The sequence below is a fragment of the Papio anubis genome, chromosome 1 (assembly GCF_008728515.1).
Source record: "Papio anubis isolate 15944 chromosome 1, Panubis1.0, whole genome shotgun sequence".
In the NCBI taxonomy this organism is placed as follows: Eukaryota; Metazoa; Chordata; class Mammalia; order Primates; family Cercopithecidae; genus Papio; species Papio anubis.
Genome location: NC_044976.1, coordinates 159,803,577 through 159,828,357, shown reverse-complemented (window position 1 = coordinate 159,828,357; position 24,781 = coordinate 159,803,577). Strand labels below are relative to the sequence as shown.

Genomic DNA, 24,781 nt, shown 5'->3' with positions numbered 1-24,781 from the left:
GACCTGGGGGCGCGCGCCTGTAATCCCAGCTACTCAGGAGGTTGAGGCAGGAGAATCGCTTGAACCCGGGAGGCGGAGGTTGCAGTGAGCGGATATCGCGCCGCTGCACTCCAGCCTGGGCGATAGAGCCAGACTCCGTCTCAAAAAGAAAAAGAAAAAGAAAGAAAAAGAAAAAGAAAAGGAAAAAGAAAAAGGAAGGAAGGAAAGAAGGAAGGAAGGGAGGGAGGGAGGGAGGCAGGGAGGGAGGCAAGGCGCGAAGGAGAGAAGAAAAGGAAAGGGAAGGGAAGGGAAGGCGGAAGGGAAGCCGGAAGGGAAGGGAAGGAAAGAAGCGTATTTAGGAAGTATCGCGTTGATGTCAGGCCACGGAACCTCTGGTGACCGGGTAGTGTAACTCCGTCATTGGTAGCTCCCAGCCCACACAGCCGAGACCCGCGGCCTTCGAGGACATGGACTGGGCCAGTCTTGCCCCGTCGCGGCCAATGCCCCAACCACACGCAGTCCACAGGAGTCCTGGCTCCCATTGGCTGCAGCGGAAAACGGTGAACCAATCCTCATAGGCCTTAACGCCCTCCTCTCGGGGTCACTTCCGCCTCTGGGGTCAGGCTCCGCCCAGCTTGCCCGGCATCACTCGCGGCGTTGGAGTCAACATGGAGGAGTACGCGCGAGAGCCTTGGTGAGCCTCACCGCTGTCTTTGCATTTCTCTTGCCCGCCTGCCCACTGCCCTCCTTCTCCCCTGTCCATGCTCCCAAGGTGCAAGCCAGACTCAACCGCAGCCTTGTCGACTTGGGCCTGGTAACTGTGGGCAGTGCAGTCTTTCACGGCCAGTCGGCTTCTTAGCCCTGTACCCACTACCTTCCCGGCCTCGTGAGCCTCGCTCTCCCAACCCAGCACCCGTGTGATCCTGGGGTGGATGGTAGAGAGGTCCAGACTTGAGTTTGATAGAACCTCGGAACCTCCTCCCAACGCAGGGCATAATCGACCTTATGCGGGGCCAGTTATAATCCCCTCTGTTCGCCGAGGTGACCTTGGGCGCGTCCCTCCGTTTCGCCTTGCTCAGTTCCTGCGTTGAGGAACTGAAGAATAAGCATTTGAGGGAGTGTCATTCTTGAGATTTTACTTGTATCATGATAGTTGTCCGCAGAGCAAAGCATTTTAAATGAATGGAACATAGATTTTAGCCAAGGGGTCTGGATAAGCTGCTTTAGACAGTGGGGCCATGTTTTTCTCCTTGGAATCCTTTCTTGTGGGTAGAGGGGAACAAAAATTACCTGGGAAATAGGAAGAGGTAATAATAGCATGTGTTCTCCGAAAAGCCATGGACAGAAATTCATTCTTTCATCCAGCGTTTATTGAGTGTGAATAAACCAGACACATAGATAATTATAAAACGATGTAATTGCTGTCAGAAGTCTCAGGTTGCGAGAGTTTAAAGTTTCTGGGGTCATAAGTAAAAAATCAAATCTTGATATTTCGATTAATCATTTGTTTTATTGTGTGAGAACAGCAACCAAGATGTCCTCAATTTGTGAAAGTGCCCAGGACCTTGAATTATTACTCTGTTATCCTAGCCTTGAATTATTACTCTGCTTTCCTAGCCTTGTTGCCTGTTTCGTGTTCCCTTCTCTCCTAAATGGCATACAAAATGTAAGTTTTAGGGTCTCCTGGCTCTTCAAATTTATCTTCTTCAAAGCAGTTATCCTCCATTCTGGATTGTGCTCAGATATGTAGGACTCAGCACACTGTAAATAGCTGTTTGATGTAGTATAATGACACAGGTTAGCAGAGGATTAAAATATTTAACTATGTTGAGTTAGAGATCTTAGAAAAATAAGGCCAGGCGTGGTGGATTACACCTGTAATCCCAGCACTTTGGAAGGCCGAGGCGGATCACGAGGTCAGGAGTTTGAGACCAGCCTGGCCTATATGGTGAAACCCCGTCTGTACTAAAAATACAATTATTTGCCGGGCGTGGTGGCGCATGCCTGTAGTCCCAGCTACTCGGGAGGCTGAGGCAGGAGAATCGCTTGAACCCGGGAGACAGGTTTCAGTGAGCCAAGATCGTGCTATTGCACTCCAGCCTGGGTGATAGAGTGAGACTCCATCTCAAAAAAAAAAAAAAATTCTTAGAAAAATACTGGGTTTTCATTTAGTAAATCATTAGGTAACCCCTTAACATTCAGTACGTATGTCCTGAAACAATATAATCAGTTACCTGGTTAGCTTTGTAGTCAAAACTGCTTTGATTTTTTGACTGCCCTGTTTGGTTATAGCACTTCCTCAAGTCATTTTATAGGCCAAATATTTATTGGTTGCAGTGGGTCCTGCAATATAATCTGTTCCATTATAATCCTTACTGTATTAGCAAAGATTTTATGGTTTGTGAATGAGAAATGTGGTCTTTTTTTTCCCCCTCTGTTCTTAGCCCATGGCGAATTGTGGATGACTGTGGTGGGGCCTTTACGATGGGTACCATTGGTGGTGGTATCTTTCAAGCAATCAAAGGTTTTCGCAATTCTCCAGTGGTAAGTGGGTGAATGGTCTTATTTTATCATCACTTGAAGTGTGGGTTTGATATTACTGGTGGTCCCATCAGTGGCTTAGAAATGTACTTCTAATATATTTTTTGTTGCTTCTTTTTTTTTGTTATAGGGAGTAAACCACAGACTACGAGGGAGTTTGACAGCTATTAAAACCAGGGCTCCACAGTTAGGAGGTGAGCAGAATTTTCATTTTAAGTGAACTTTTTTTTTCTGTTTATTTGAAGATGGAGCTATTTTTATTTTTAGATTATAACAATTAATGATTTTAGTTTGGTCTAACAGTTTGTCACAAACATATATCCCTATAGTTTCTTCTTGATTTTTAGTTTGTTTGAAAAATTAACCTGAATTATGATAGCCATTTGAAAATCTTGTCTCCGTCCTTCAGATACTCTGTGATTTTTTTTCCCCCTTCTCCAGAAGAAAGTGTGTTTAAAGCTCAGGTTTGAGGCTGGGCATGGGTCGTAATCCCAGCACTTTGGGAGGCCAAGGTAGGCGGATCTCCTGAGGTCGGGAGTTCGAGACCAGCCTGACCAACATGGAGAAACCCCATCTCTACTAAAAATACAAAATTAGCTGGGCATGGTGGCGCATACCTGTAATCCCAGCTACTCAGGAGACTGAGGCAGGAGTATCACTTGAACCCGGGAGGCAGAGGATGCAGTGAGCCAAGATCACGCCATTGCACTCCAGCCTGGGCAACAAGAGCGAAACTCTGTCTCAAAAAAAAATCTCCATCCTGGCTAACACGGTGAAACCCTGTCTCTACTAAAAAATACGAAAAATTAGCCGGGCGAGGTGGCGGGCGCCTGTAGTCCCAGCTACTCCGGAGGCTGAGGCAGGAGAATGGCGTAAACCCAGGAGGCGGAGCTTGCAGTGAGCCGAGATCTGGCCACTGTACTCCAGCCTGGGCGACAGAGCGAGACTCCGTCTCAAAAAAAAAAAAAAAAAACAACCTCAGGTTTGTGAGTGAGGAACGATAGCTTCTGAGGTAACATAAAGCTGAAGAGAATTTGATCTGAAGGATTGGGGTTTCATGCAGGAGAAAACCAATCAAGCTGACTGGGCTGTTCTCCAAGGTTAGTTTTGGGACATTGTGCAGAGGTCATTGCAAAATTTGAAAAGATTCTATTCATTGTACTTTGTAAACTTGGTTATTCAGAAGCTGGGAAAAGGGAGGTGACAAAAAATGTTCGTAGATTATATTCACTTACAAAGGTATAGTCAGGGCTGGGTGCAATGGCTCATGCCAGTAATCCCAGCACTTTGGGAGGCTGAGTTGATCTGATAGCTTGAGCTCGAGAGTTGGAGACCAGCCTGGGCAGCATGGCTGCCCATTTCCCCAGAAAAATGCAAAAATTAGCCAGGCGTTGCAGCATGTGCCTGTGGTCCCAGCTACTAGGGAGGCTGACAGGGACAGATCAGTTGAACCTGGGAGGTTGAGGCTGCAGTGAGATTGCGCCACTGCACTGCAGCCTGGGTGACAGTGAGACCCTGTCTCAAACAGCAACAAAAACAAACAGACAACACAAGGGTATAGTTAGATTGGAGAGACCGTATATAAGACATGAAAAAGACTTAATACTTCAGGCGTTCCTTAGAAGTTTTGGGTATCAAAATAATCTTCTCTTTGCTTTTCTTAACTCTCACAGTAATGAAGAAGTTAGTACTATTATTATCTCCCATTTTCCAGATGAGGAAATTTAGGCCCTGAGGGTTGAGGTAATGTTGTATCTTTTTCCTTTTTTTCCTCTGTAATAATTATCTACCCTGGAAAGTAATTAGTAACTAATTTCTGTTTTGGTGTTGGTGGTTATTGTGTTGTTCAAGAATGATAAGTGGTATTAAAGTTCACACCAAACCCTGAATCTCTAGTATATGCAGAAGTCATATAGGTTTTTGCTTGTTTTTTGAGAGGCTGCTTCTATCACCTTATACATTTTCAGTAAGTTAAAATACCATCAGATAATTGTCACTGCCAAAAGAAACCTGTGAAGACATAACAACTAAATTGTTGCTGGGCGCGGTGGCTCACGCCTGTAATCCCAGCACTTTGGGAGGCCGAGGCGGGCGAATCACAAGGTCAGAAGATCTGAGACCATCCTGGCTAACGTGGTGAAACGCTGTCTCTACTAAAAATACAAAAAAATTATCCAGGCGTGGTCGCGGGCACCTGTAGTCGGGAAGCTGCGGCAGGAGAATGGCGTGAACATGGGAGGCGGAGCTTGCAGTGAGCCCAGATCCCGCCACTGTACTCCAGCTGGGGTGACAGTGAGACTCTCTTTCAAAAAATAAATAAATAAAACTAAATGTAATGTGGTGCTGTGGAACAGAAAAAGGACGTTAACAAACTAAGGAAATCTGAATTAAGTATGGACTTGAGTTAATAGTAATGAGTCAACCAGGCACAGTGGCTCACACCTGTAATCCCAGTACTTTGGGAGGCTGAGGCAGTGGATTACCTAAGGTTGGGAGTTCGAGACCATCCTGGCCAACATGGTGAAACCTCATCTCTACTAAAAATACAAAAATTAGCCGGTTGTGGTGGCAGGCACCTGTGGGTTATTAGTTGTGACAAATGCTCCATGCTAATGTTGATGTTGGTAATAGGGAAAACTGGAAAAGTTTGTGTTTTCTTACAAAGCAGGTGAAATAGAGGAAGGGTGAGTGGTGGTGTGAGTGAATTGGAATTATCCATTTCAAATCCTTGAGGTTAGCCTTTTTTAGGAAGCTATTGAGAAGTTTTTATGGTATTTTAAATTCTAAAAATACTACAATGGTTTTTTTATTAATTTGGTGAGCATTTACTAAGGCATTCAGATCAAGGTGCAGGGACAGGCAGTATGGGAAAATCATAGTTGTGTTCTGAAAGGTATTATATTTTCTTTTCTTTTTTTTTTTTTAGATGGGGTCACCCAGGCTGGAGTGCAGTGGCACAATCTTGGCTCACTGCAACCTCTGCCTCCCAGGTTCAAGTGATTCTCCCGCCTCAACTTCCAGAGTAGCTGGAATTATAGGCACGCGCCACCACAGCCTGGATAATTTTTGTATTTTTAGTAGAAACGAGGTTTCACCATATTGGTTAGGCAGGTCGCAAACTCCCTATCTCAGGTGATCCGCCTATCTCAGCCTCCCAAAGTGCTGAGATTACAGGCATGAGCCACCACTCCTGGCGTTAGGTCTTATATTTCCTTTCTTTTTTTTTTCTTTTTTTGAAACGGAGTTTCACTCTTGTTGCCCAGGCTAGGGTGCAGTGACGCGATCTCGGCTCACGTCAACTTCCGCCTCTCTGGTTCAAGCAATTCTCCATCCTCAGCCTCCCAAGCAACTGAGATTAGAGGCGCACGCCGCCACTCCTGGCTAAGTTTCTTGTATTTTAGTAGAGATGGGGTTTCACTGTGTTGCCCAGGCTGGTCTCAAACTCCTGAGCTCGGGCAGTCCACCCGCCTGGGCCTCCCAAAGTGCTAGGATTACAGACATGAGCCATCCTGCCTGGCCTAGGTCTTATATTTTCATAGAGAAAGTAAGATAGGATTTCGACATGTCCCTGTTATTCTTTGAGCACTTTCTTTCATTTTTGGAATAAGACATTTAGGCTCATCTTGTACTTTTCATGCCCTAGCTGTGGGCAGGGCAGCTTTTCCTGTCATAGCCATTTCTCCAAAGAGCCCTGGTTCCTTTTAGTTGCGAATGGTATTTAGGGCCAGGAGTGGTGGTTCACACCTATAATCCCAGCACTTTGGGAGGCCAAGGCAGGAGGATGGCTTGAGCCCAGGAGTTCAACACCCTTGACAACTTAGAGAGAATGCCTCTCTACAAAAATAATTTTTTAAAGAAAGGAAAAATTAAGAATGGTATACAATCTATATTTCTGTATATCTCTACATATTGAAAATCACAAGTTTACTTTGATATCTTGTATTTCTAATTCAGCCCCACAGGATTCATTATTTTCTTCCTTTTCATATGTATACCTGCCTTCTTAACCTGCTTGGGCTATGGTACCCCACAACAGGCTGCCCTTTGTCAGGGTATACTCTCACACTCCATGCCAGGCTGCCTTCCTTGAGAATCTCTCTCTTGCTTAGGCTCTAAAACCTTGTTCTAGGCTGTCCAGGTGTGTACACATTCGCCTCATCTGGCTCTGGACCCTCACACCAGGCTACCCTTTCTGGATCTTCTCCTCATCCTGCTTAGACTCAAACTCTCCATTCTCATCAGTAGCCAAAACTTATTCTGGCAATGATTTTCAGGGGAAGGCTCTCCTGAGATTTTAGGCTCTCGTGAGGAAATGGGAGGGTCTTGTCAGAAAATTTTAGTGAGGTAATTCTAATATACCTAGACATCATAGCTGTCTCCCAGGGCATAGAACTACTGAGAAGAAATAACTGGTTTATTTTTACATAGGATGTGATATCTAATATTGGACTAAAAATGAGGACGCTTATGCTATACTCCACTGGTACTATCCACTAGATTTAATTGATAATGTGAGAATTGGAAAAAGATCCTGGAGATGCTCTGGTTCAGACATTTGGTGGAACTCCATTTATTGCTCTTGTTAACACAAGTTACCTCCTACCCTAAGATTTCAAAGGGTAAAGATTAAAGTGACTGCTTTGTGCAGCTTTTCTTCTTTCTTTCTTTTCTTTTTTTGGCTAATCAAGTGGAGCAGTGAAAATGGAGACAACAAAGAAAGGACCAGCCACTTTTTTCTTTAATCCTATTAAATATAATAACTTTATATGATGCAAGTCTTACGTATTCATTTTAGAAGACTTGGAAAATGTAGAAAAACACAAAGGAATGAAATCATGTCACGTCATCCAGAAATGCTGACAATTAAAACCTTAGTGTTGTCTTTTTAGATTTTGTTTGTACTTGTATATGTATGTATGTGTGTGGGTCTTTGTTTATTTTGCGATATTGTTTTTGTATTTAGATAGAGTTTAAGTGCAAAGTAATCTGCTGATTTAAGGTTGTTTTAAATTCATATCTGAGGAATAAAGGATAGAAAGGCGATTTCCATCCCTTTGATGTTCCATAATTCTAGCTATTTATATCATTCATTTGCCCCTTCAGCATGTATTGGCTTAAACCTGTAATACATTCCAGAATAGCTGGATTTCTTTTGTTTTCCCATCGATAATTTTCATAGAGTAGATGCTCGATGACATATAATGAAGAAAGGCCAAAAATAGAGGTAAGTGAAGCTATGAAAGAAAAGGAGAAGGAAAGAGGAAGCAGAGTAGTTTGATTTTGTTTATTGCTACTTAAACCAGAGAGATAGGTTGTTCTGGAAAGGTGATTTGCTTGTTTTTACACGTACGCAACCTGACTCTTTTAGGTATATTTTCTAATATACCTAGACATCATAGCTGTCTCCCAGGGCATAGAACTTGGCTTATTTCTTTTTTGTTTGTTTGAGATGGAGTGTCACTCTTGTTGCCCAAGCTGGAGTGCAGTGGCATGATTTCGGCTCACTGCAACCTCTGCCTCCCGGGTTCAAGCGATTCTCCTGCCTCAGCCTCCCCAGTAGCTGGGATTACAGGTGCCCGCCACCACATCCGGCTAATTTTTATATTTTTAGTAGAGACGGGGTTTTGCCATGTTAGCCAGGCTGGTCTTGAACTCCTGGTCTAAGGTGATCCACCCACTTCAGCCTCCCAAAGTGCTGGAATTACAGATGTGAGCCATGGCGCCTGGCTGGCTTATTTCTTTTAGGCTTTGGGCCATTGGTAATTTTCCAGCTGATACAATACAATCCAGCTTTATTCAAAAGATAAGTATTCTGACTCTTGTTCAGTGTTTATTCAAACTTGTGTTTGCATGTATTGGACTATAAGAGTTTTGAGAATATAGTGAGTGTTGTTTTTGACTATCATATTTTAAATGGAAGATGAAATTTAAATTAGTATTTGCTTGTTTCTTTTTACAATACAATAGGTAGCTTTGCAGTTTGGGGAGGCCTGTTTTCCATGATTGACTGTAGCATGGTTCAAGTCAGAGGAAAGGAAGATCCCTGGAACTCCATCACAAGTGGTGCCTTAACGGGAGCCATACTGGCAGCAAGAAGTAAGTAGTCATTATAGAAGTCACACTTTTTGGAAAACCTCATCTGCCTTAATTGAATGACATCTGTAATATATAAAACTGATTATTGACCAGGCACATTGGCTCATGACTGTAATTCCATCTCTTTGGGAGGCTGAGGCAGGTAGATTGCATGAGCCCAGGAGCTTGAGATCAGCCTGGGCAATATAGGAAGACCTGGTCTTTACAAAAAAAAAAAAATGTAATTAGCTGGGTGTGTTGGTGCATGCCTATAGTCCCAGCTACTCATGAGGCTGAGGCAGGAGGATCCCTTGAGCCACCACACTCTATCCTGGGCAACAGAGCGAGACCCTGCTTCAAAAATAATAATAATTATAAAAAACGAGCATTGCTTAATTTGGCATAGCATAAATATACAGTATATGGTGATTTGAAAAAAAAAAGTAAGGGGATCTCTTTATTTGGAATATTTGAGAATGAGAGAGCATGGAATTCTAACCCATATATTACAGTGGTTGAGAGCACTTCAGGTCCCAGTTCTGCCATTAATTAGCTGTATGACTGGTCAGTTTACCAAACTTTATGCTATAATTTCTTCACCAGTAATCTGGAGTTAGTTAATAATTATACCTGCCATATAGAATTGTTATGAATAAGGAAGTTAGAACCATCTTCTGGATCCTCAGGACAGAGAGCAAACCAGAATTCCTTTGAGCTTAGTGGTTTAGACCAAGGGGTTTGCAAACTATTTCTGTAAAAGGCCAGATAGTGAATATTTTAGGCTTTGTGGGCTATGTGGTCTTTGTCGTAGCTACCTAACTCTGCTGTCATAGCATGAAAGCAGCCATGGATAATACATAAACGAAACAGTATGGCTGTGTTTCAGTAAAACTTTATTTTTTTTCTTGAGACGGAGTCCTACTTTCACCCAGGCTGGAGTTCAGTGGCACAACCTCGGCTCACTGCAACGTCCGCCTCCCGGGTTCAGGCAATTCTCCTGCCTCAGCCTCCTGAGAAGCTGGGACTACAGGTGCCCACCACCACTTCCGGCTAATTTTTGTATTTTTAGCAGAGACGGGGTTTCATCATGTTGGCCAGGCTGGTCTCAAACTCCTGACCTCGTGATCTGCCCGCCTTGGCCTCCCAAAGTGCTGGGATTACAGGCATGAGCCACCACACCCGGCCTTTCAGTAAAACTTTATTTACAAAAACAGGCAGCGGGTGGCCTGTGGGCGGCCGTAGTTTACTGATTTTGGGTCTTAGACAGTAAGAGTTTGGGAATTGGAGGAGCCTGTAGCCATATGGACAGTTCTCTTCTTTACTATCTCTTACAGTAAACTAGATTTCTGTAAAAAATAATCTCTTTGTTATTAATGTCTTCAGATGGACCAGTGGCCATGGTTGGGTCAGCTGCAATGGGTGGCATTCTCCTAGCTTTAATTGAAGGAGCTGGTATCTTGTTGACAAGATTTGCCTCTGCACAGTTTCCCAGTGGTGAGTCTTCTTTTTGCTTAAAACTATAGCTCAGACGTTTTGGAATGGTTTTCTGATGTTAAGAAAGAACATACTTTGCCTGCTAAAATGTGTGGTATGTATTAATATGCTGTGGTTCATGAGGACTGTGATAATAGGTAAAAAATGAACATGTTACATTTAGCCACAATAACAAAAATTTTTTGTATAAATTTGCTGTTGATCTTTCTTTATAGTACTTAGGGTTTATCAGTGCTCATGTATCGCAATAAATGTCTGATCATTTTAAAAGGACTTGAAGAATGGATCTGCAGATGTGTAGCAATGATGATGGTCAATTGACAATTTAGTATTGTATAGCTACATGCCAGACACTGTTTTACGTAGTGAACAGGACAGTCCCTGCCCTCAAGGACTTACATTCTGGTAGGGGGAGACAGACTAACACATTAACAGATAAATTACCTTATTTTAGATAGTGTTGCTTGTTTTGAAGAAGAGAGTAGTGAAAAGTGACTTATATTTGGGAAGGTCACTTTAAGGTTCACAGGAGAAAATTTAGAATCTTAGAAAATTTGTTAGCCTGGCTAATTTTATATTCGTTTAATTCGTTGTCTGTTTTTCTTCCTATCTGATGCATAGGGTAATAATTAAATTGTGGGCTGAATGATCATTACATGGTTATAGAATGTGCTCTCAGCTGATTAGCCAGGCATAATGGCTCACACCTGTAGTCCTAGCTACACAGGAGGCACGAGAATCAGTGGAACCTGGGAGATGGAGGTTGCAGTGAGCCGAGATCACACCACTGCACTCTAGCCTGGTCGACGGCGCAAGACTCTGTCTCAAAATGAAACAAAACAAAAAACTTCTGTCAAGATGGTCCATTCCTGTAGATGGTCCATTCGTGTAGTTCAGCTACTCAGGAGGCTACTCACTTGAACCCAGGAGTTCAAGGCCAGCCTGGGCAACACAGCAAGACCCCATCTCTTTAAAAAATTTTCAGTGTCTAAATGAAAATATCCCTTGACAGTGGAAGGATGCAGAAAGATATTGTGAGGTGGCCAGGCACAGTGGCTCACACCTGTAATCCTAGCATTTTGGGAGGCTGAGGCAGGCAGATCACTTGAGGTCAGGAGTTTGAGAGCAGCCTGACCAACATGGTGAAACCGCATCTCTACTAAAAATACAAAAATTAGCCGGGCGTGGTGGCACACGCCTGTAATCCCAGCTCCTCGGGAGGCTGAGGCACAAGAATCACTTGAACCTGGGAGGCGGAGGTTGCAGTGAGCTAAGATCACGCCATTGTACTCTAGCCTGGGTAACAGAGCAAGACTTCGTCTCAAAAAAAAAAATATATAGGCCGGGCGTGGTGGCTCAAGCCTGTAATCCCTTGCTTTGGGAGGCGAGATGCGGATCACGAGGTCAGGAGGTCGAGACCATCCTGCTTTGACATGAGTGAAACCAAATCTCTACTAAAAATACAAAATAGCCGAGGCTGAGGTGGTGGTATCCTGTAGTCCCAGCTACTCGGGAGGCTAGAGACAGGAGAATGCATGAACCAGGGCCAGGCTTACAGTGAGCTGAATCCGGCCACTGCTGCACCTCCCAGCCCTAGGCTGACAGAAAGCCGAGACTCTATCTCAAAAAAAAATATATATATATATATATGGCATATTATGTGTATATATATGTATGTATGTATATATACACTGCGATATATATACATGTGGCGTAGTAATATATATATAGAGAGAGAGAATAATAGTAATTATGAAAATTTAGAAGCCTATGGCATTTAGGAAAGAAACATGCAGAATAATTGAGACATGTTAGAAAGGGTATTTTTGGAGCTTGGAAGAGCATTCCGCATAGAGTTAGGAATGGAATCCATACATCCCAATTTGCTTTGATTTCCTGAGGCACCTAGCAAATTCAATTATCTTTTTTGGCACAATTTTCAAATTGCACTGCTTATTAAAATGCCAATGAGGTAATCTGGATGACCCTGCAGACCCTCTCACCTTCTGTTTGTTTTTCATTCCTTACTTCTGAGTTAACACTCTGTTGGGATGGTCACTTTCCAATTTTGTTTTGACCGCCTCAGTGTGAAAGACTTCACATAAAACATCAAAAGAGTTCCATATTTGCAGAAATTCAGAAATGTATATAGCAAAAACTTAAATAGTTACATTGTCTCATAGAAATTAGCCTTGAGTACTTTGTTTTAGGCTTTTTTCCTGAGAGGGAATCTCCTTTTTATTTTATTTATTTATTTTAATTTTTTTTCAAACAGAGTCTCTGTGACCCAGGCTGGAGTGCAGTGATGCAATCTTGGCTCACTGCAGCCTTAACCTCCTGGGCTCAGGCGATCCTCCCACCTCAGCCTCTTGAGCAGCTGGGACTATAGGTGTACACCGCCACACCCAGCTAATTTTTATATTTTTTTGTAGAGATGAGGTCTCTGCCCCTGATCCTGAACCCCTGGGCTCAAGTGATCCTCCCGCCTCAGCCTCCCAAAGTTCTGGGATTAGAGGGGTGAGCCACCGTGCCCAGCTGGAATCTCCTTTTGAGTAATTAAAACTTAGCATTTATATAGAAGCAGCCTAAAAGAGGTGAATTTATTTTTAGACAGGAGATGTGTTTCTGAAAAGCTGTGTAGGGGGGAATCTTTGAAGAGTTAATTATATTTTTCCAGTGAACTTACATGAAAATGTTTGTTTTTTGTTTTTTTGTTTTTTTTTTTTGAGACAGAGTCTCGCTGTGTCACCCAGGCTGGATTGCAGTGGCGCAATCTCAGCTTACTGCAACCTCCGCCTCGGGGGTGCAAGTGATTCTTCTGCCTCAGCCTCCTGAGTAACTGGGACTACAGGTGCGCGCCATCATGCCTGGCTAATTTTTTTTTTGTATTTTTTGTAGAGACACGGTTTCACCATATTGGCCAGGCTGATCTCGAACTCCTGACCTCGTGATCCGCCCGCCTTGGCCTCCCAAAGTGCCAGGAATGTGAGCCATCACGCCCAGCGAAAAGTTTTTAAAACAGTGGGAAAAGAGTAGATAGAACTGTATTTAAATGGCAACAGTGATTTTCTTTGGCTTATCTTTTGTTTTTGTTTTTGGTTTTGGTTTTTTTGTTTTTAGAAGAGTCTTGCTCTCTCGCCCAGGCTGGTGTGCAGTGGCGTAGTCTTGGCTCACTGCAACCCCCGCTTCCCGGGTTCAAGTGATTCTCCTGCCTCAGCTCCTGAGTAGTTGGGATCACAGGCACCCACCACCATGCCCCGCTAATTTTCATATTTTCAGTAGAGATGGGGTTTCTCCATGTTGCTCAGGCTGGTCTCGAACTCCTGACCTCAGGTGATCCGCCCACCTCAGCCTCCCAAAGTGCTGAGATTACAGGTGAGAGCCACCGTGCCCGGCTCCAGCTTATCTTTTTTACCCAGTTTCTTCTTAAGTTTTCTGTAATTAACAGATAATTGCATTTATAATGAAGTAAAAATATATGAGTGAAACACTTTGAAAGCTTCAGAGAATTCTACCACTGCCCTCTTTCTCTCTTCCAGATATTTTTTAGTTTATTTCAGTTTTTCTTAAAGGAGAAAAGATTGATTCATCCCCTAAAAGTCTTTTTTTTTTTTTTTTTTTTTTTTTTGAGACGGAGTCTCGCGCTGTGTCACCCAGGCTGGAGTGCAGTGGCGCGATCTCGGCTCACTGCAAGCTCCGCCTCCCAGGTTCAGGCCATTCTCCTGCCTCAGCCTCCGAGTAGCTGGGACTACAGGCGCCCGCCACCACGCCCGGCTAGTTTTTTGCATTTTTAGTAGAGACGGGGTTTCACCATGTTAGCCAGGATGGTCTCGATCTCCTGACCTCGTGATCCGCCCGCCTCGGCCTCCCAAAGTGCTGGGATTACAGGCTTGAGCCACCGCGCCCGGCCAAGTCTTTTTTTTTTTAAAGCACTTTGTTTTTCTTAGTTCACAGGCTCTCCTATCCCTTGAAAATGAAAACTGCAAGACTTTGTTCAACAGCAAGCTATGTGGTGTCTTCCCATTTCAGAACTCATTCCCTACTTAATTGGTTACATAAATTGGATTACCAAGTTCTCTTAAAACATGACTAAGATACTTATACTTTGTGAAAATAATTTTAAATAGCTACTGAAAAATATGACAAGGAAGTGGGAGAAACTCTTCTAATCTTGATATATGGCAGCTTGTTACAGCAATTGCTTTAAAAACTTGAAGTTTGCTTCTTGCTATAATTAATCTGTCTGACTTTGCTAGCATAGTGTTTGAGAACTGTTCATTCTGGAGCATAGCAAGCCAGTCTGTCATATGTTATACTAAATTTGAAGGTTCTCCAGTACTCTTATGGGAATTAGTTAGATCTATAAAGAAATTAGGGTTATAGCTGTAATTTAGCATATTATTTTTTTGTTGATTGATTTACTCTCTATAGAGACTCATTCCTTTTAATTATATAATATTCAGGTGATTTTAAAATCCTTTTTATTTCTCACTTGCAGGTCCTCAATTTGCAGAAGACCCCTCCCAGTTGTCTTCAACTCAGTTACCTTCCTCACCTTTTGGAGACTATCGACAATATCAGTAGGACTTCTTTCCTAGGATTTCTTTAACAGAACGAGTTGTAGTTCGAGAAGGATTTCAGAAGATCAAGTTGTACAGTCTGTTTTTAAAACCATAGGTGGGACAGCTATGGCCAATAGGCTATAAAGAGACATTTAGCACTTTTTTCTATTTAAAGGAACAAGGCGGGAGGGGTGCTAAAAGATAATACATTTATTTATTCACACTTGAATTACATTTGTGATCAAAATAAATGTTTAAATCGCTAAAGGAAAATACAATAAGTGCTTGAAAGATGAAGGACCAAAGGGCCAAAAAACAGTAAAATATGATCATCATCTCCTTGGGGACTTCTCTGCCTGGTTTTGTGTGTTCTGCTATTCAGACAATAAAAAGCTGGTGGAACTTACTCTTTCTTTTAAGATAAGTTGTAGACTTCGACGTTTCATGCTCATGTACTTCAAATAATGCATGTTTTGTAGTTAGTCCCTTATCACTTGAAGTGACTTATGAGAATTATGCAGAGCCAACATGGATCATTTCACAGTGAGATGCTTTATGGATTGAAGGATATGGTAAAATATTTATACTTTACTTTGAAAGTAAAATATACTATGTCTTGGTTTTGAGGATATTGGATACAAAACTCTCTTCCTTTAGGGCTGCTGAGTCTTGATTCCTGATCATCAGAAATTTCACCAGAAACAACTTGCTTCCAATATACCCAATTCTATATGAAGAATTCATGGAGAGTGTACTGGCACTGGAAGAGTTTAGTGTTTCTTGTGTGCTTGAAAATAAAATATGTACTGTGTTGAATGTGTTCCAAGTCCTCTGAAGCTGATCTTCATAAAGGATGTATTTTGGGGTCTGGTTGGGCCTAGAAAATGGATGAGGACTTCAGAACAGGTCATTTTCTTGATAATATTGGAAGTGACATGTGGCCTTGTAGGAGGCATGATGTTAGTTAATTCCACATTTGCCTACATCTGTGGGAAATGGAGAACAAAGCCATGTGGGTACTGTAAACACACGTTTATCTTTTGGCCCAGTGCCATACATATGGTAGGCATTTAATTACTGATTGTGTTTGGATAATTTGGGAATTTTTTACTGTGGTAAAATATACATAAAATAATACTTATTAACTGTTTGTAAGCGTATAATTCAGTGGCATTGAAATACAGTCACAAGGTTGTATAACAGCCATCACTATGTATACCCAAAATGTTCTCATTATCATAAACATAAACTGTGTTTTATTTTTAGAGACAGGGTCTTACTCTGTCACCCAGGCTGGAATGCAGTGGCGCAGTCATAGCTTACTGCAGCCTCGAACTCCTGGCCTCGAACCATCCTTCTGCCTCAGCCTCCCACACACCATGCTGGGATTACAGGCATGAGCCACCATGTCCAGCCTTCACCAACATAAACTCTGTACCTGTTGAATAATAACTTCCCATTCTTTCCTCACTGCAACCGCTAGTAACCACAATTCTGCTTTCTGTCTGTGAATTTGCCTTTTCTGGGTACTTTATATAAGTGAAATCATAAAATACTTGTTTTTGTGTGTCCGTCTTAATGCACTTAGCATGTTTTAAGGTCCATCCATGTTGTAGTATGTAGCAAAATTAATTTTTGTGGCTGAATAATACTCCATAGTGTGCATATACCACATTTTATTTGATGATCAGTTAGGTTTTTTCTACCTTTTGGCTATTATGATTTATGGTTCTATGAACATTGGTGTGCAGCTATCTGTTTTCAACTCATTTTTGGTTCTTTTGGATATACACAAAAGAGTGGGATTACTGAGTCATGTGGTAGTTCTAGGTTTAACTTTTTTTTTTTTTTTTTTTTGTAAACAAAGTCTGACCGGGTGCAGTGGCTTACATCTGTAATCCCAGCACTGGGAGGCCGAGGCGGGCAGATCACAAGGTCAGGAGTTCGAGACCAGCCTGGCCAATATGGTGAAACCCCGTCTCAACTAAGAATACAAAAATTAGCCAGGCATGGTGGCGGGTGCCTGTAGTCCTAGCTACTTGGGAGCCTGAGGCAGGAGAATCGCTGGAACCTGTGAGGTGGAGGTTGCAGTGAACAGAGATTGCGCCACTGCACTCCAGCCTGGGTGACAGAGTGAAACTCCGTTTCAAAAAAAAAAACAAACCAAAAAAGACATAGAGTCTTGTTCTGTTGCCCAGGCTGGAGTACAGTGGCATAATCATAGGTCACTACAGCCTTGACCACCTAGACTCAAGGGATCCTCCCGCCTCAGCCTCCCAAGCAGCCACTTACTACAAGTGTGCACCCCATCTCTGGCTAAGTTTACATTTTATAGAGATAACGTCTCACTATGTTGCCCAGGCTAGTCTCCAGCCCCTGGCCTCAAGTGATCTTCCTGCTTTAGCCTCCCAAAATGCTGGGGTTATGAGTATGAGCCACCATCCCCAGCCGAATTGTTTAATACATATTCTAAAACTAAATTTGGTATACTAGAGTAGAGCTCAAGATAAAAAGTAAAAAAAACTAAATTGTTTTAATTACTAAAATAAATAACTGGAGAAACAAGCAGATTAGGAAGGAGGTTTTCCCTAGGTCTTTACTGGAATAGTGAAATTAGTTTCTCACTTTTAAGGTTGAAATGCCCATCAGAAATACCCCATCTGTTTTTCTTTGTATCTGACACCTTGTGCCAAATTGGCATACAATAGTGGATTACTTTTCTTTTTTTTTTTTGAGACAGAGTCTTGCACTGTTGCCCAGGCTGGAGTGTAGTGGCGTGATTCCAGCTCACTGCAACCTCTGCCTCCCAGGTTCAAGCGATTTTGCCTCAACCTCCCAAGTAGCTGGGATTACAGGTGCCCAGCACCATGTCCAGCTAATTTTTTTGTATTTTTAATACCAACCGGGTTTCACCATGTTGGCCAGGCTGGTCTCGAACTCTTGATCTCGTGATTCACCCGCCTCGGCCTCCCAAAGTGCTGGGATTACAGGCGTGAGCCACTGTGCCCAGCACTTTCTTCTTTAAATAGAGACAGGGTTTTGCCACATTGCCCTGGCTGGTCTTGAACTCCTGGACTCAAACAATCCTCCCACCTTGACCTCCCAAAGTGCTGGCATTACAGGCATGAGCCATTGTGCCTGGTCGCAATAGTGGATTTCTGAATCAGGATTTGGAAGACATGGGTACAGCTGCACCTGCTATTGAAAGTGCATCTGTTTTCACATAGGAAATGTCTGCAAATTATGAAAGCATGGTCATAGCTCCACCCTGTGGCATGTTACTTTTAGTTAAAATTCATTGTCCAAATTCTATTCACGCCAGGCCCAGTGGCTCATTCCTGTAATCCCAGCACTTTGGGAGGCTGAGGTGGGTGGATCACTTGAGGCTGAGACTTGAGGTTTCACCATGTTGGTCAGGCTGATCTCCAACGCCTAACCTCAGGTGATCTGCCCGCCTCGGCCTCTCAAAGTGCTGGGATTATAGGCATGAGCCACTGCATCTGGCCTCTAATAATAATAGTAATAATAATAAGATAATCAATTCAATCTGTTAGATCATGGGTGAGACCTTGTCTCTACTAAAATTCAAAAAATTTAGCTGGGCATGGTGGCATATATTTGTAGCCCCAGCTGCCTAAAGGGGCTGAGGCAGCAGGATTCCTTGATCCTGAGAAATGGAGGGAGCAGTAAGCCGAGATCACACCACTGCACTCCAGCACACCACTGCACTCCAGCCTGGGCAACAGAGCAAGACCCTGTCTCAAAAACAAGAAAATTGACAATGGCTAACATCTTTAGCTAATAAGACAAATAATTATTGGATATTTTCCTTCCTTTTCCCCATGTTTTACATATTCTAGTCCTTTTCAGTGCATAAAGCTAGGAAATACGTAGTATATAATCCATGCACAGAAACTTCTGTTTATTTCTGTATGTGTCCTTGTGTTATAAAACAAAAACTAAGTCCCTCCAACTCCAATCTAGCACCACGGGATTCATTCTAGCTGTCTCTCTTAGTTGTAATAGCAAGAAACCTGGCTTCTCATTATAATAATTTACTCATTTGTTCAATCCTGGTTACATATATTTTGGAGTTAGTAAACCATAGCTCTGAGAAATGGATTTGCCAGCTATAATAGTGTTTGTACACAGTTGTTTTCAGTCTTCAGTATCTATTCAAAACATGTTCCAAAGCTATTTGGATAGATACTGTGTTTTATAACACAAGGACACAAGGGTGCATGGCTCACGCCTGTAATCCTAGCACTTTGGGAGGCTGAGATGGGTGGATCACTTGAGGCCAGGAGTTAGACAGGCACCAGCCTGGCCAACATGGTGAAACCCCGTCTTTACTAAAAAATACAAAAATTAGCCAGGCATGGTGGCGCACGCCTGTAGTCCCAGCTACTCTGAAGGTTGAGTCACAGGAATTGCTTGAACCCTGGAGGTGTAGATTGCAGTGAGCCAAGATCGTGCCACTGCAATCCAGCCTGGACAACAGAGCAAGACCCTGTCTCAAAAATAAAGGGAAAAAAAAGGGCCAGGTGCAGTGGTTCACACACCTGTAATCCCAGCACTTTGGGAGGTCAAGGCAGGTGGATCACCTGAGGTCAGGAGTTCGAGACCAGCCTGGACAATATGGCAAAACCCCATCTCTACTAAAAATACAAAAATTAGCCAGGCGTGGTGGCATGCACCTGTAATCCCAGCTACTTGGGAGGTTGAGGCAGGAGAATGGCTTGAACCTAGGAGGTGGAAGTTGCAGTGAGCCCAGATCGTGCAACTGCACTCCATCTTGGGTGACAGAGCAAGATTCCGTCTCAACAACAACAACAAAAGTATTCTCTGATCTGTTAATTACTGGGAGAGGTGTGTAACATGTCTTACTCTTGGTGAATTTGTCCGTTTTCTCTTGTATTCTGTTAATTTTTTTATTTTTTGATACAGGGTCTTGCTCTGTTGCCCAGGCTGGAGTGCAGTGGCATGATCTCGGCTCACTGCAGCCTTGATGTCCTGGGCTCAAGTGATCCTCCCACCTCGGCCTTCCAAGTAACTGGGACTACATGTGTTCACCACCACGCCCAGCTAATTTTTGTATTTTTCTTAGAGACAGGGTTTCACCATGTTGGCCAGACTGGTCTCAAAATCCTGAGTTTAAGCAGTCCACCTGCCTTGGCCTCTCAAAGTGCTGGGATTACCGGCATGAGCCATTGTGCTCAGCCAATTTCTATTTTGTTTGTTTTGATACTGTATTATTAGATAGATAATACTCTAACATGTGAGTTAGAACACTAACAAGCAGTTTATACCTAGGTATTTGTGAACTCCTTACCATCCCAGGTTTCTGCTGCCTCAACTTGAAGTAATACCATCCTGTCTTATTATTTCTTTTCCTTGAGTGTTTTGTTTTGTTTTGTTTTTTAGGTAAAGTCTTACTCTGTCGCCTAGGCTGGAGTACAGTGGCACAATCTCAGCTCACTGCAACCTCCGCCTCCGGGTTCATGTGATTCTCCTGCCTCAGCCTCCTGAGTAGCTGGGATTACAGACATGCGCCACCACACCGGGCTAATTTTTATATTTTTAATAAACATGGGATTTCACCATGTTGGCCAGGCTGGTCTCAAAGTCCTGATCTGGCTACCTCAGCTTCCCGAAGTGCTGGGATTACAGGTGTGAGCCGCTGTGCGTGGCCGAGTTTTTTGTTGTTTTTTTAAATTTTAAACTACGTATTTCCCCATTTATTGGTTTGTGAGTTATATACTGTCTTCAATTTATATTACTTAAGTGGTTTCCTTTAAAACTTTAATACAGATACTTAAGATCTCACATTTATTCCTACTCTCCATCTAATAATACAAGGAGCTTAGAATGCCTTAACTTCCTGCAGCCAATTAAGCCGACTGAGTTCCTTTCCTCATGGGGGCCCAGTGTGCAATGGCTGCAAACAGCAGCTTCCCTGGTAGTGATGCAGCCTGTTTGTTGTATGGGTTGCTCTAAAGGACCTTGGAGACAGTCCTTTCAGATGGATGTTCATGTCTCTGACCTTGCACTACCCCAGTGCAGGCTCCAAACAGGCATGCGAGGTGCCATTGGAAAGCCCCAGGGCACTGTGACCAGGGTTCACATTGGCCAAGTTATGTCCACCCGCACCAAGCTGCAGAACAAGGAGCATGTGATTGAGGCCCTGTGCAGGGCCAAGTTCAAGCTCCCCAGCTGCCAGAAGATCCACATCTCAAAGAAGTGGGGCTTCACCAAGTTCAATGCCAATGAATTTGAAGACATGGTGGCTGAGAAGCGGCTCATCCCAGATGGGTCAAGTACGTTCCCAATCGTGGCGCTCTGGACAAGTGGCAGGCCCTGCACTCATGAGGGCTTCCACTGTGCTGCCCCTCTTAATATTCACCAATAAATTCTACTTCCTGTCCACCTAAAAAAAAAAAAATGCTTTCACTTCAATTACCCCTCTTTCTTACATACTTTAGGTCTGTTATTTTAGTTTTATCCTGATTCCCTCAAAAAACATTATTAGTATATTATTAGTGTTGTTTCTATACAGTTGTCTAAATTTATCTACTTTTTTTGCTCACTGTTCCTTTTTGCATCTCATTCCTTCCTTCAGTGATTCCTTTCCTTCTTGAAATAATTCCTGGCCTGGCGCAGTGGCTCACACCTGTAATCCCAGCACTTTGGGAGGCCGAGGGGGTGGGGGGGGTGGATCACCTGAGGTCAGGAGTTTGAGACCAGCCTGGCCAACATGGTGAAACCCCGTCTCTACTTAAAATACAAAAATTAGCTGGGCGTGGTGGCAGGTGCCTGTAATCCCAGCTACTCGGGAGGCTAAGGTAGGAGAACTGCTTGAACCCAGGAGGCAGAGGTTGCAGTGAGCCGAGATTGTGCCACTGCACTCCAGCCTGGGGGACAAGAACTAGACTTCATCTCAAAAAAAAAAATTCCTTTAGAATTTCTTTAGGAGTCTATGGATGGTAAATACTCTAAATTTTTATCTAAAAATCTGTGTTTTCCCTTTTTAATAGTTCATTTTAAATTTTATTTATGTTATTTTTATAAAGACAGGGTCTCCCTATGTTGCCCAGGCTGGTCTGGAAATCCTTGGCTAAAGAGATCTTCCGGCCGGGCGCGGTGGCTCAAGCCTGTAATCCCAGCACTTTGGGAGGCCGAGACGGGCGGATCACGAGGTCAGGAGATCGAGACCATCCTGGCTAACACAGTGAAACCCCGTCTCTACTAAAATACAAAAAAAATTAGCCGGGCGAGGTGGCGGGCGCCTGTACTCCCAGCTACTTGGGAGGCTGAGGCAGGAGAATGGCGTGAACCCGGGAGGCGGGGCTTGCAGTGAGCTGAGATCTGGCCACTGCACTCCAGCCTGGGCGACAGAGCGAGACTCCGTCTCAAAAAAAAAAAAAAAAAAAAAAAGAGATCTTCCTGCCTCAGCCTCCTAAAGTGCTGGGATTACAGGCTTGAGCCACTGCATGTGACCAAATAATAATTTAGTTGGGTATACAATTCCAATTTGACAGTTGGCTTTTTTTTCTCAGTATTTTGAAGATAATGTCTCTGGCTTGTATGTTATTAATGAGAGGTCTGCCCTTGGTCCAATTTCTTATTCTGAGACGGAGGTTTGCTCTTGTTGCTCAGGCTGGAGTGTAATGGTGTGATCTTGGCTCACCACAACCTCCGCCTCCCTGGTTCAAGTGATTCTCCTGCCTCAGCCTCCGGAGTACCTGGGATTATAGGCATGTGCCACCATGGCCGGCTAATTTTATATTTTTAGTAGAGACAGGGTTTCTCCATGTTGGTCAAGCTGGTCTTGAACTCCCAGCCTCAGGTGATCCACCCACTTTGGCCTCCCAAAGTGCTGGGATTATAGGTGTGAACCACCACGCCTGGCCCCTTGGTCCAATTTCTAATTGCCATTCTTTTGTAGATAATCTGTCTCTTTTCTTTCACTGCTGTAAGATCTTTATGTCTTGGTTTTCTTCAATTTAACTAAAACATGTCTATAGATAGCTTTATTTTTATTTTTGCTTATAATTTATTGTAACTTTTTAATTTTTTTTTGGAACAGGGTCCTCTGTCCACCAGGCTAGGTGCAGTGAGAAGCAATGTTGGCTCACTGCAACCTCTGCCTCCCAGGCTCAAGCAATTCTCCTGCCTCAGCCTCCCGAGTAGCTGAGATTACAGATGTGTGCCACTACTGCCTGGCCAATTTTTCGTATTTTTAGTAGAGATGGGGTTTCACCATGTTGGCTAGGCTGGTTTTGAACTCCTGAGTTCAAATGATTCACCAGCCTCAGCCTCCCAAAGTGCTGGGATTACAGGCATAACCCACTGCGCTCGGCCCTGTAACTTTTAAATCTATAGAATTATGCCTTTCTATAGAATGGAAAATTTGTGGCTATTATTTTGAAATGTCCATCATATGTTACATTGTAATCATTTACAAATAAAGAAAATGCATTGGGGGAGAGGTGGGGTGTGCCCACAGTGTCCCCTTTCTACAATCCTGAATTCTCTGAATTCCTGAATCTCTGCCGTAAGTTATTACAGTACCTTCTACAGGCCAGTTCTGAGGCAAACTAGACACTGTGGGAGCCATGCAGGGAAGCAGAAGTGGAAATGAGGTTCCTGGTATTCCTAGGAAGAAGTAAGGCTATAAGGGGAAATAATATAATTCCTAAAATCTTTTTTTTTTTTTTTTTGATACAGGGTCTTGCTCTGTTGCCCCAGCTGGAGTGCAATGGTATGATCACGGCTCACTGCAGCCTTGACCTCCCAGGCCAAAGCAATACCCCTACGTCATCTGAGTAGCCAGGACCACAGGTGTGCATCACCACACCCGGCTAATTTTTAAAAATATTTTTGTAGAGAGGGGATCTCCCTCTGTTGCCTAGCCTCGTCTTGAACTCCTGGGCTCAAGCAGTCCTCCCGCCTCAGCCTCCCAAAGTGTTGGGATTACAGACGTGAGCCACCACACCTGGCCTAAAATCTTTTACCCTTTAGCCAAGGATGACGTCCTCTTCCTCTGTCAATATTTAACTAGAAGGATCAGGCTAGGCATCTCTTTGTTGTGCTCCCCGGCCTCCTTTTCTTCCCATATCAAGCACAGCACGTGGAAGTGTCATGACCTGTTTTCTTGTGCGTGTGCTAAAATGTGAGTTAGGCTATGAACACCACAGGGAGAGGAATTGTGCCAGACTTATTCCAACTGTACCCCAGGCACTTAGCTGAACAACTGGGGTCTAGTAGGTACTCAGCAAAAGTGCATTGCATCAAAGACTGAATAATTTCAAGATAGGAGTATTCAATGTCTAATATGTACCAAGCATATCTACCATAAGCATTATTTCATGAAATAAAATAATTTCAACTCTATAAAACTAGGAAGCACAGAATAGAATACTATTTCCCTTAATGAAAAACTCACTACATTGTTCTTTTTAAAAATCTCATTTTCTAGCTGAACAGTAAAAACGTCATCACTGATTAGCTCCTGTTCATAGAAGACCCACTGCAACCCACTGGTACAGAAGAGAAACAAAGTATTCAGTGGAGATGTCCCTAGCACAATAAGCGGTACAATACAGTAAGGGAAATAGAAGTGACATGCGATGGACAGCCAGGTCTAAAATTGCGCGGTGCTGATTGCTGTCCCTTAACCCAACAGTAGAAAGATAGGCGTGCCTGGAGTTGCTGGGGGGCAAGCCTCGATCCAGTGTGAATTCCGTGGACTTGTGCAGGGTTTTACTGTTTGCCAAGTGTGTTAGACACGTTACCTGGTAGAGTTCTCACATTACTTCGTGAGATACACAGATATTATGACTCTATTTTACTGATGCAGAAAGAGGCTAGGGAAGAGTCATGTTTCTTGTGCGACTTGCCCAAGGTGATACACAGTCCTAACAACCGGCCTACCACAGGGTGTGTGATCTCGAACTCAGACCTTCCCAGCCGAGGCTCAGTCCTCGCCGCTGCCTAGAAGATGAGGCAGCAGGAAGGGTCAGCAGAGAAGGGTGCCCCACCGGGACGACTGGAACACCTCAGTAGGATACAGGTGGGCAAACGTGGGCCACACGATCCCACCGGCCTCTTTGGTCCTAAGCGCCGAGGCA

At 43.4% G+C, this 24,781-nt stretch overlaps 1 protein-coding gene, 1 non-coding gene and 1 pseudogene across 2 annotated transcripts; all 3 read left to right on the top strand.

Moving 5' to 3' along the window:
- The first annotated feature begins 552 nt into the window (after positions 1 to 552).
- On the top strand, positions 553 to 15,472 carry TIMM17A (translocase of inner mitochondrial membrane 17A). Its single transcript, XM_009190127.3, has 6 exons — positions 553 to 673; positions 2,424 to 2,523; positions 2,651 to 2,714; positions 8,488 to 8,616; positions 9,979 to 10,089; positions 14,588 to 15,472. Exons 1-6 carry the CDS (start codon positions 648 to 650, stop codon positions 14,671 to 14,673), a joined length of 516 nt encoding a protein of 171 aa, XP_009188391.2. The 5' UTR covers positions 553 to 647; the 3' UTR covers positions 14,674 to 15,472.
- Positions 15,473 to 20,289: 4,817 nt separating this feature from the next.
- Positions 20,290 to 21,093, top strand: LOC101020853 (annotated as a pseudogene).
- Positions 20,533 to 20,666, top strand: LOC116272137. Its single transcript, XR_004180859.1, has one exon. It is a non-coding gene; the product is annotated as a small nucleolar RNA SNORA70 (small nucleolar RNA).
- Positions 21,094 to 24,781: the final 3,688 nt, after the last annotated feature.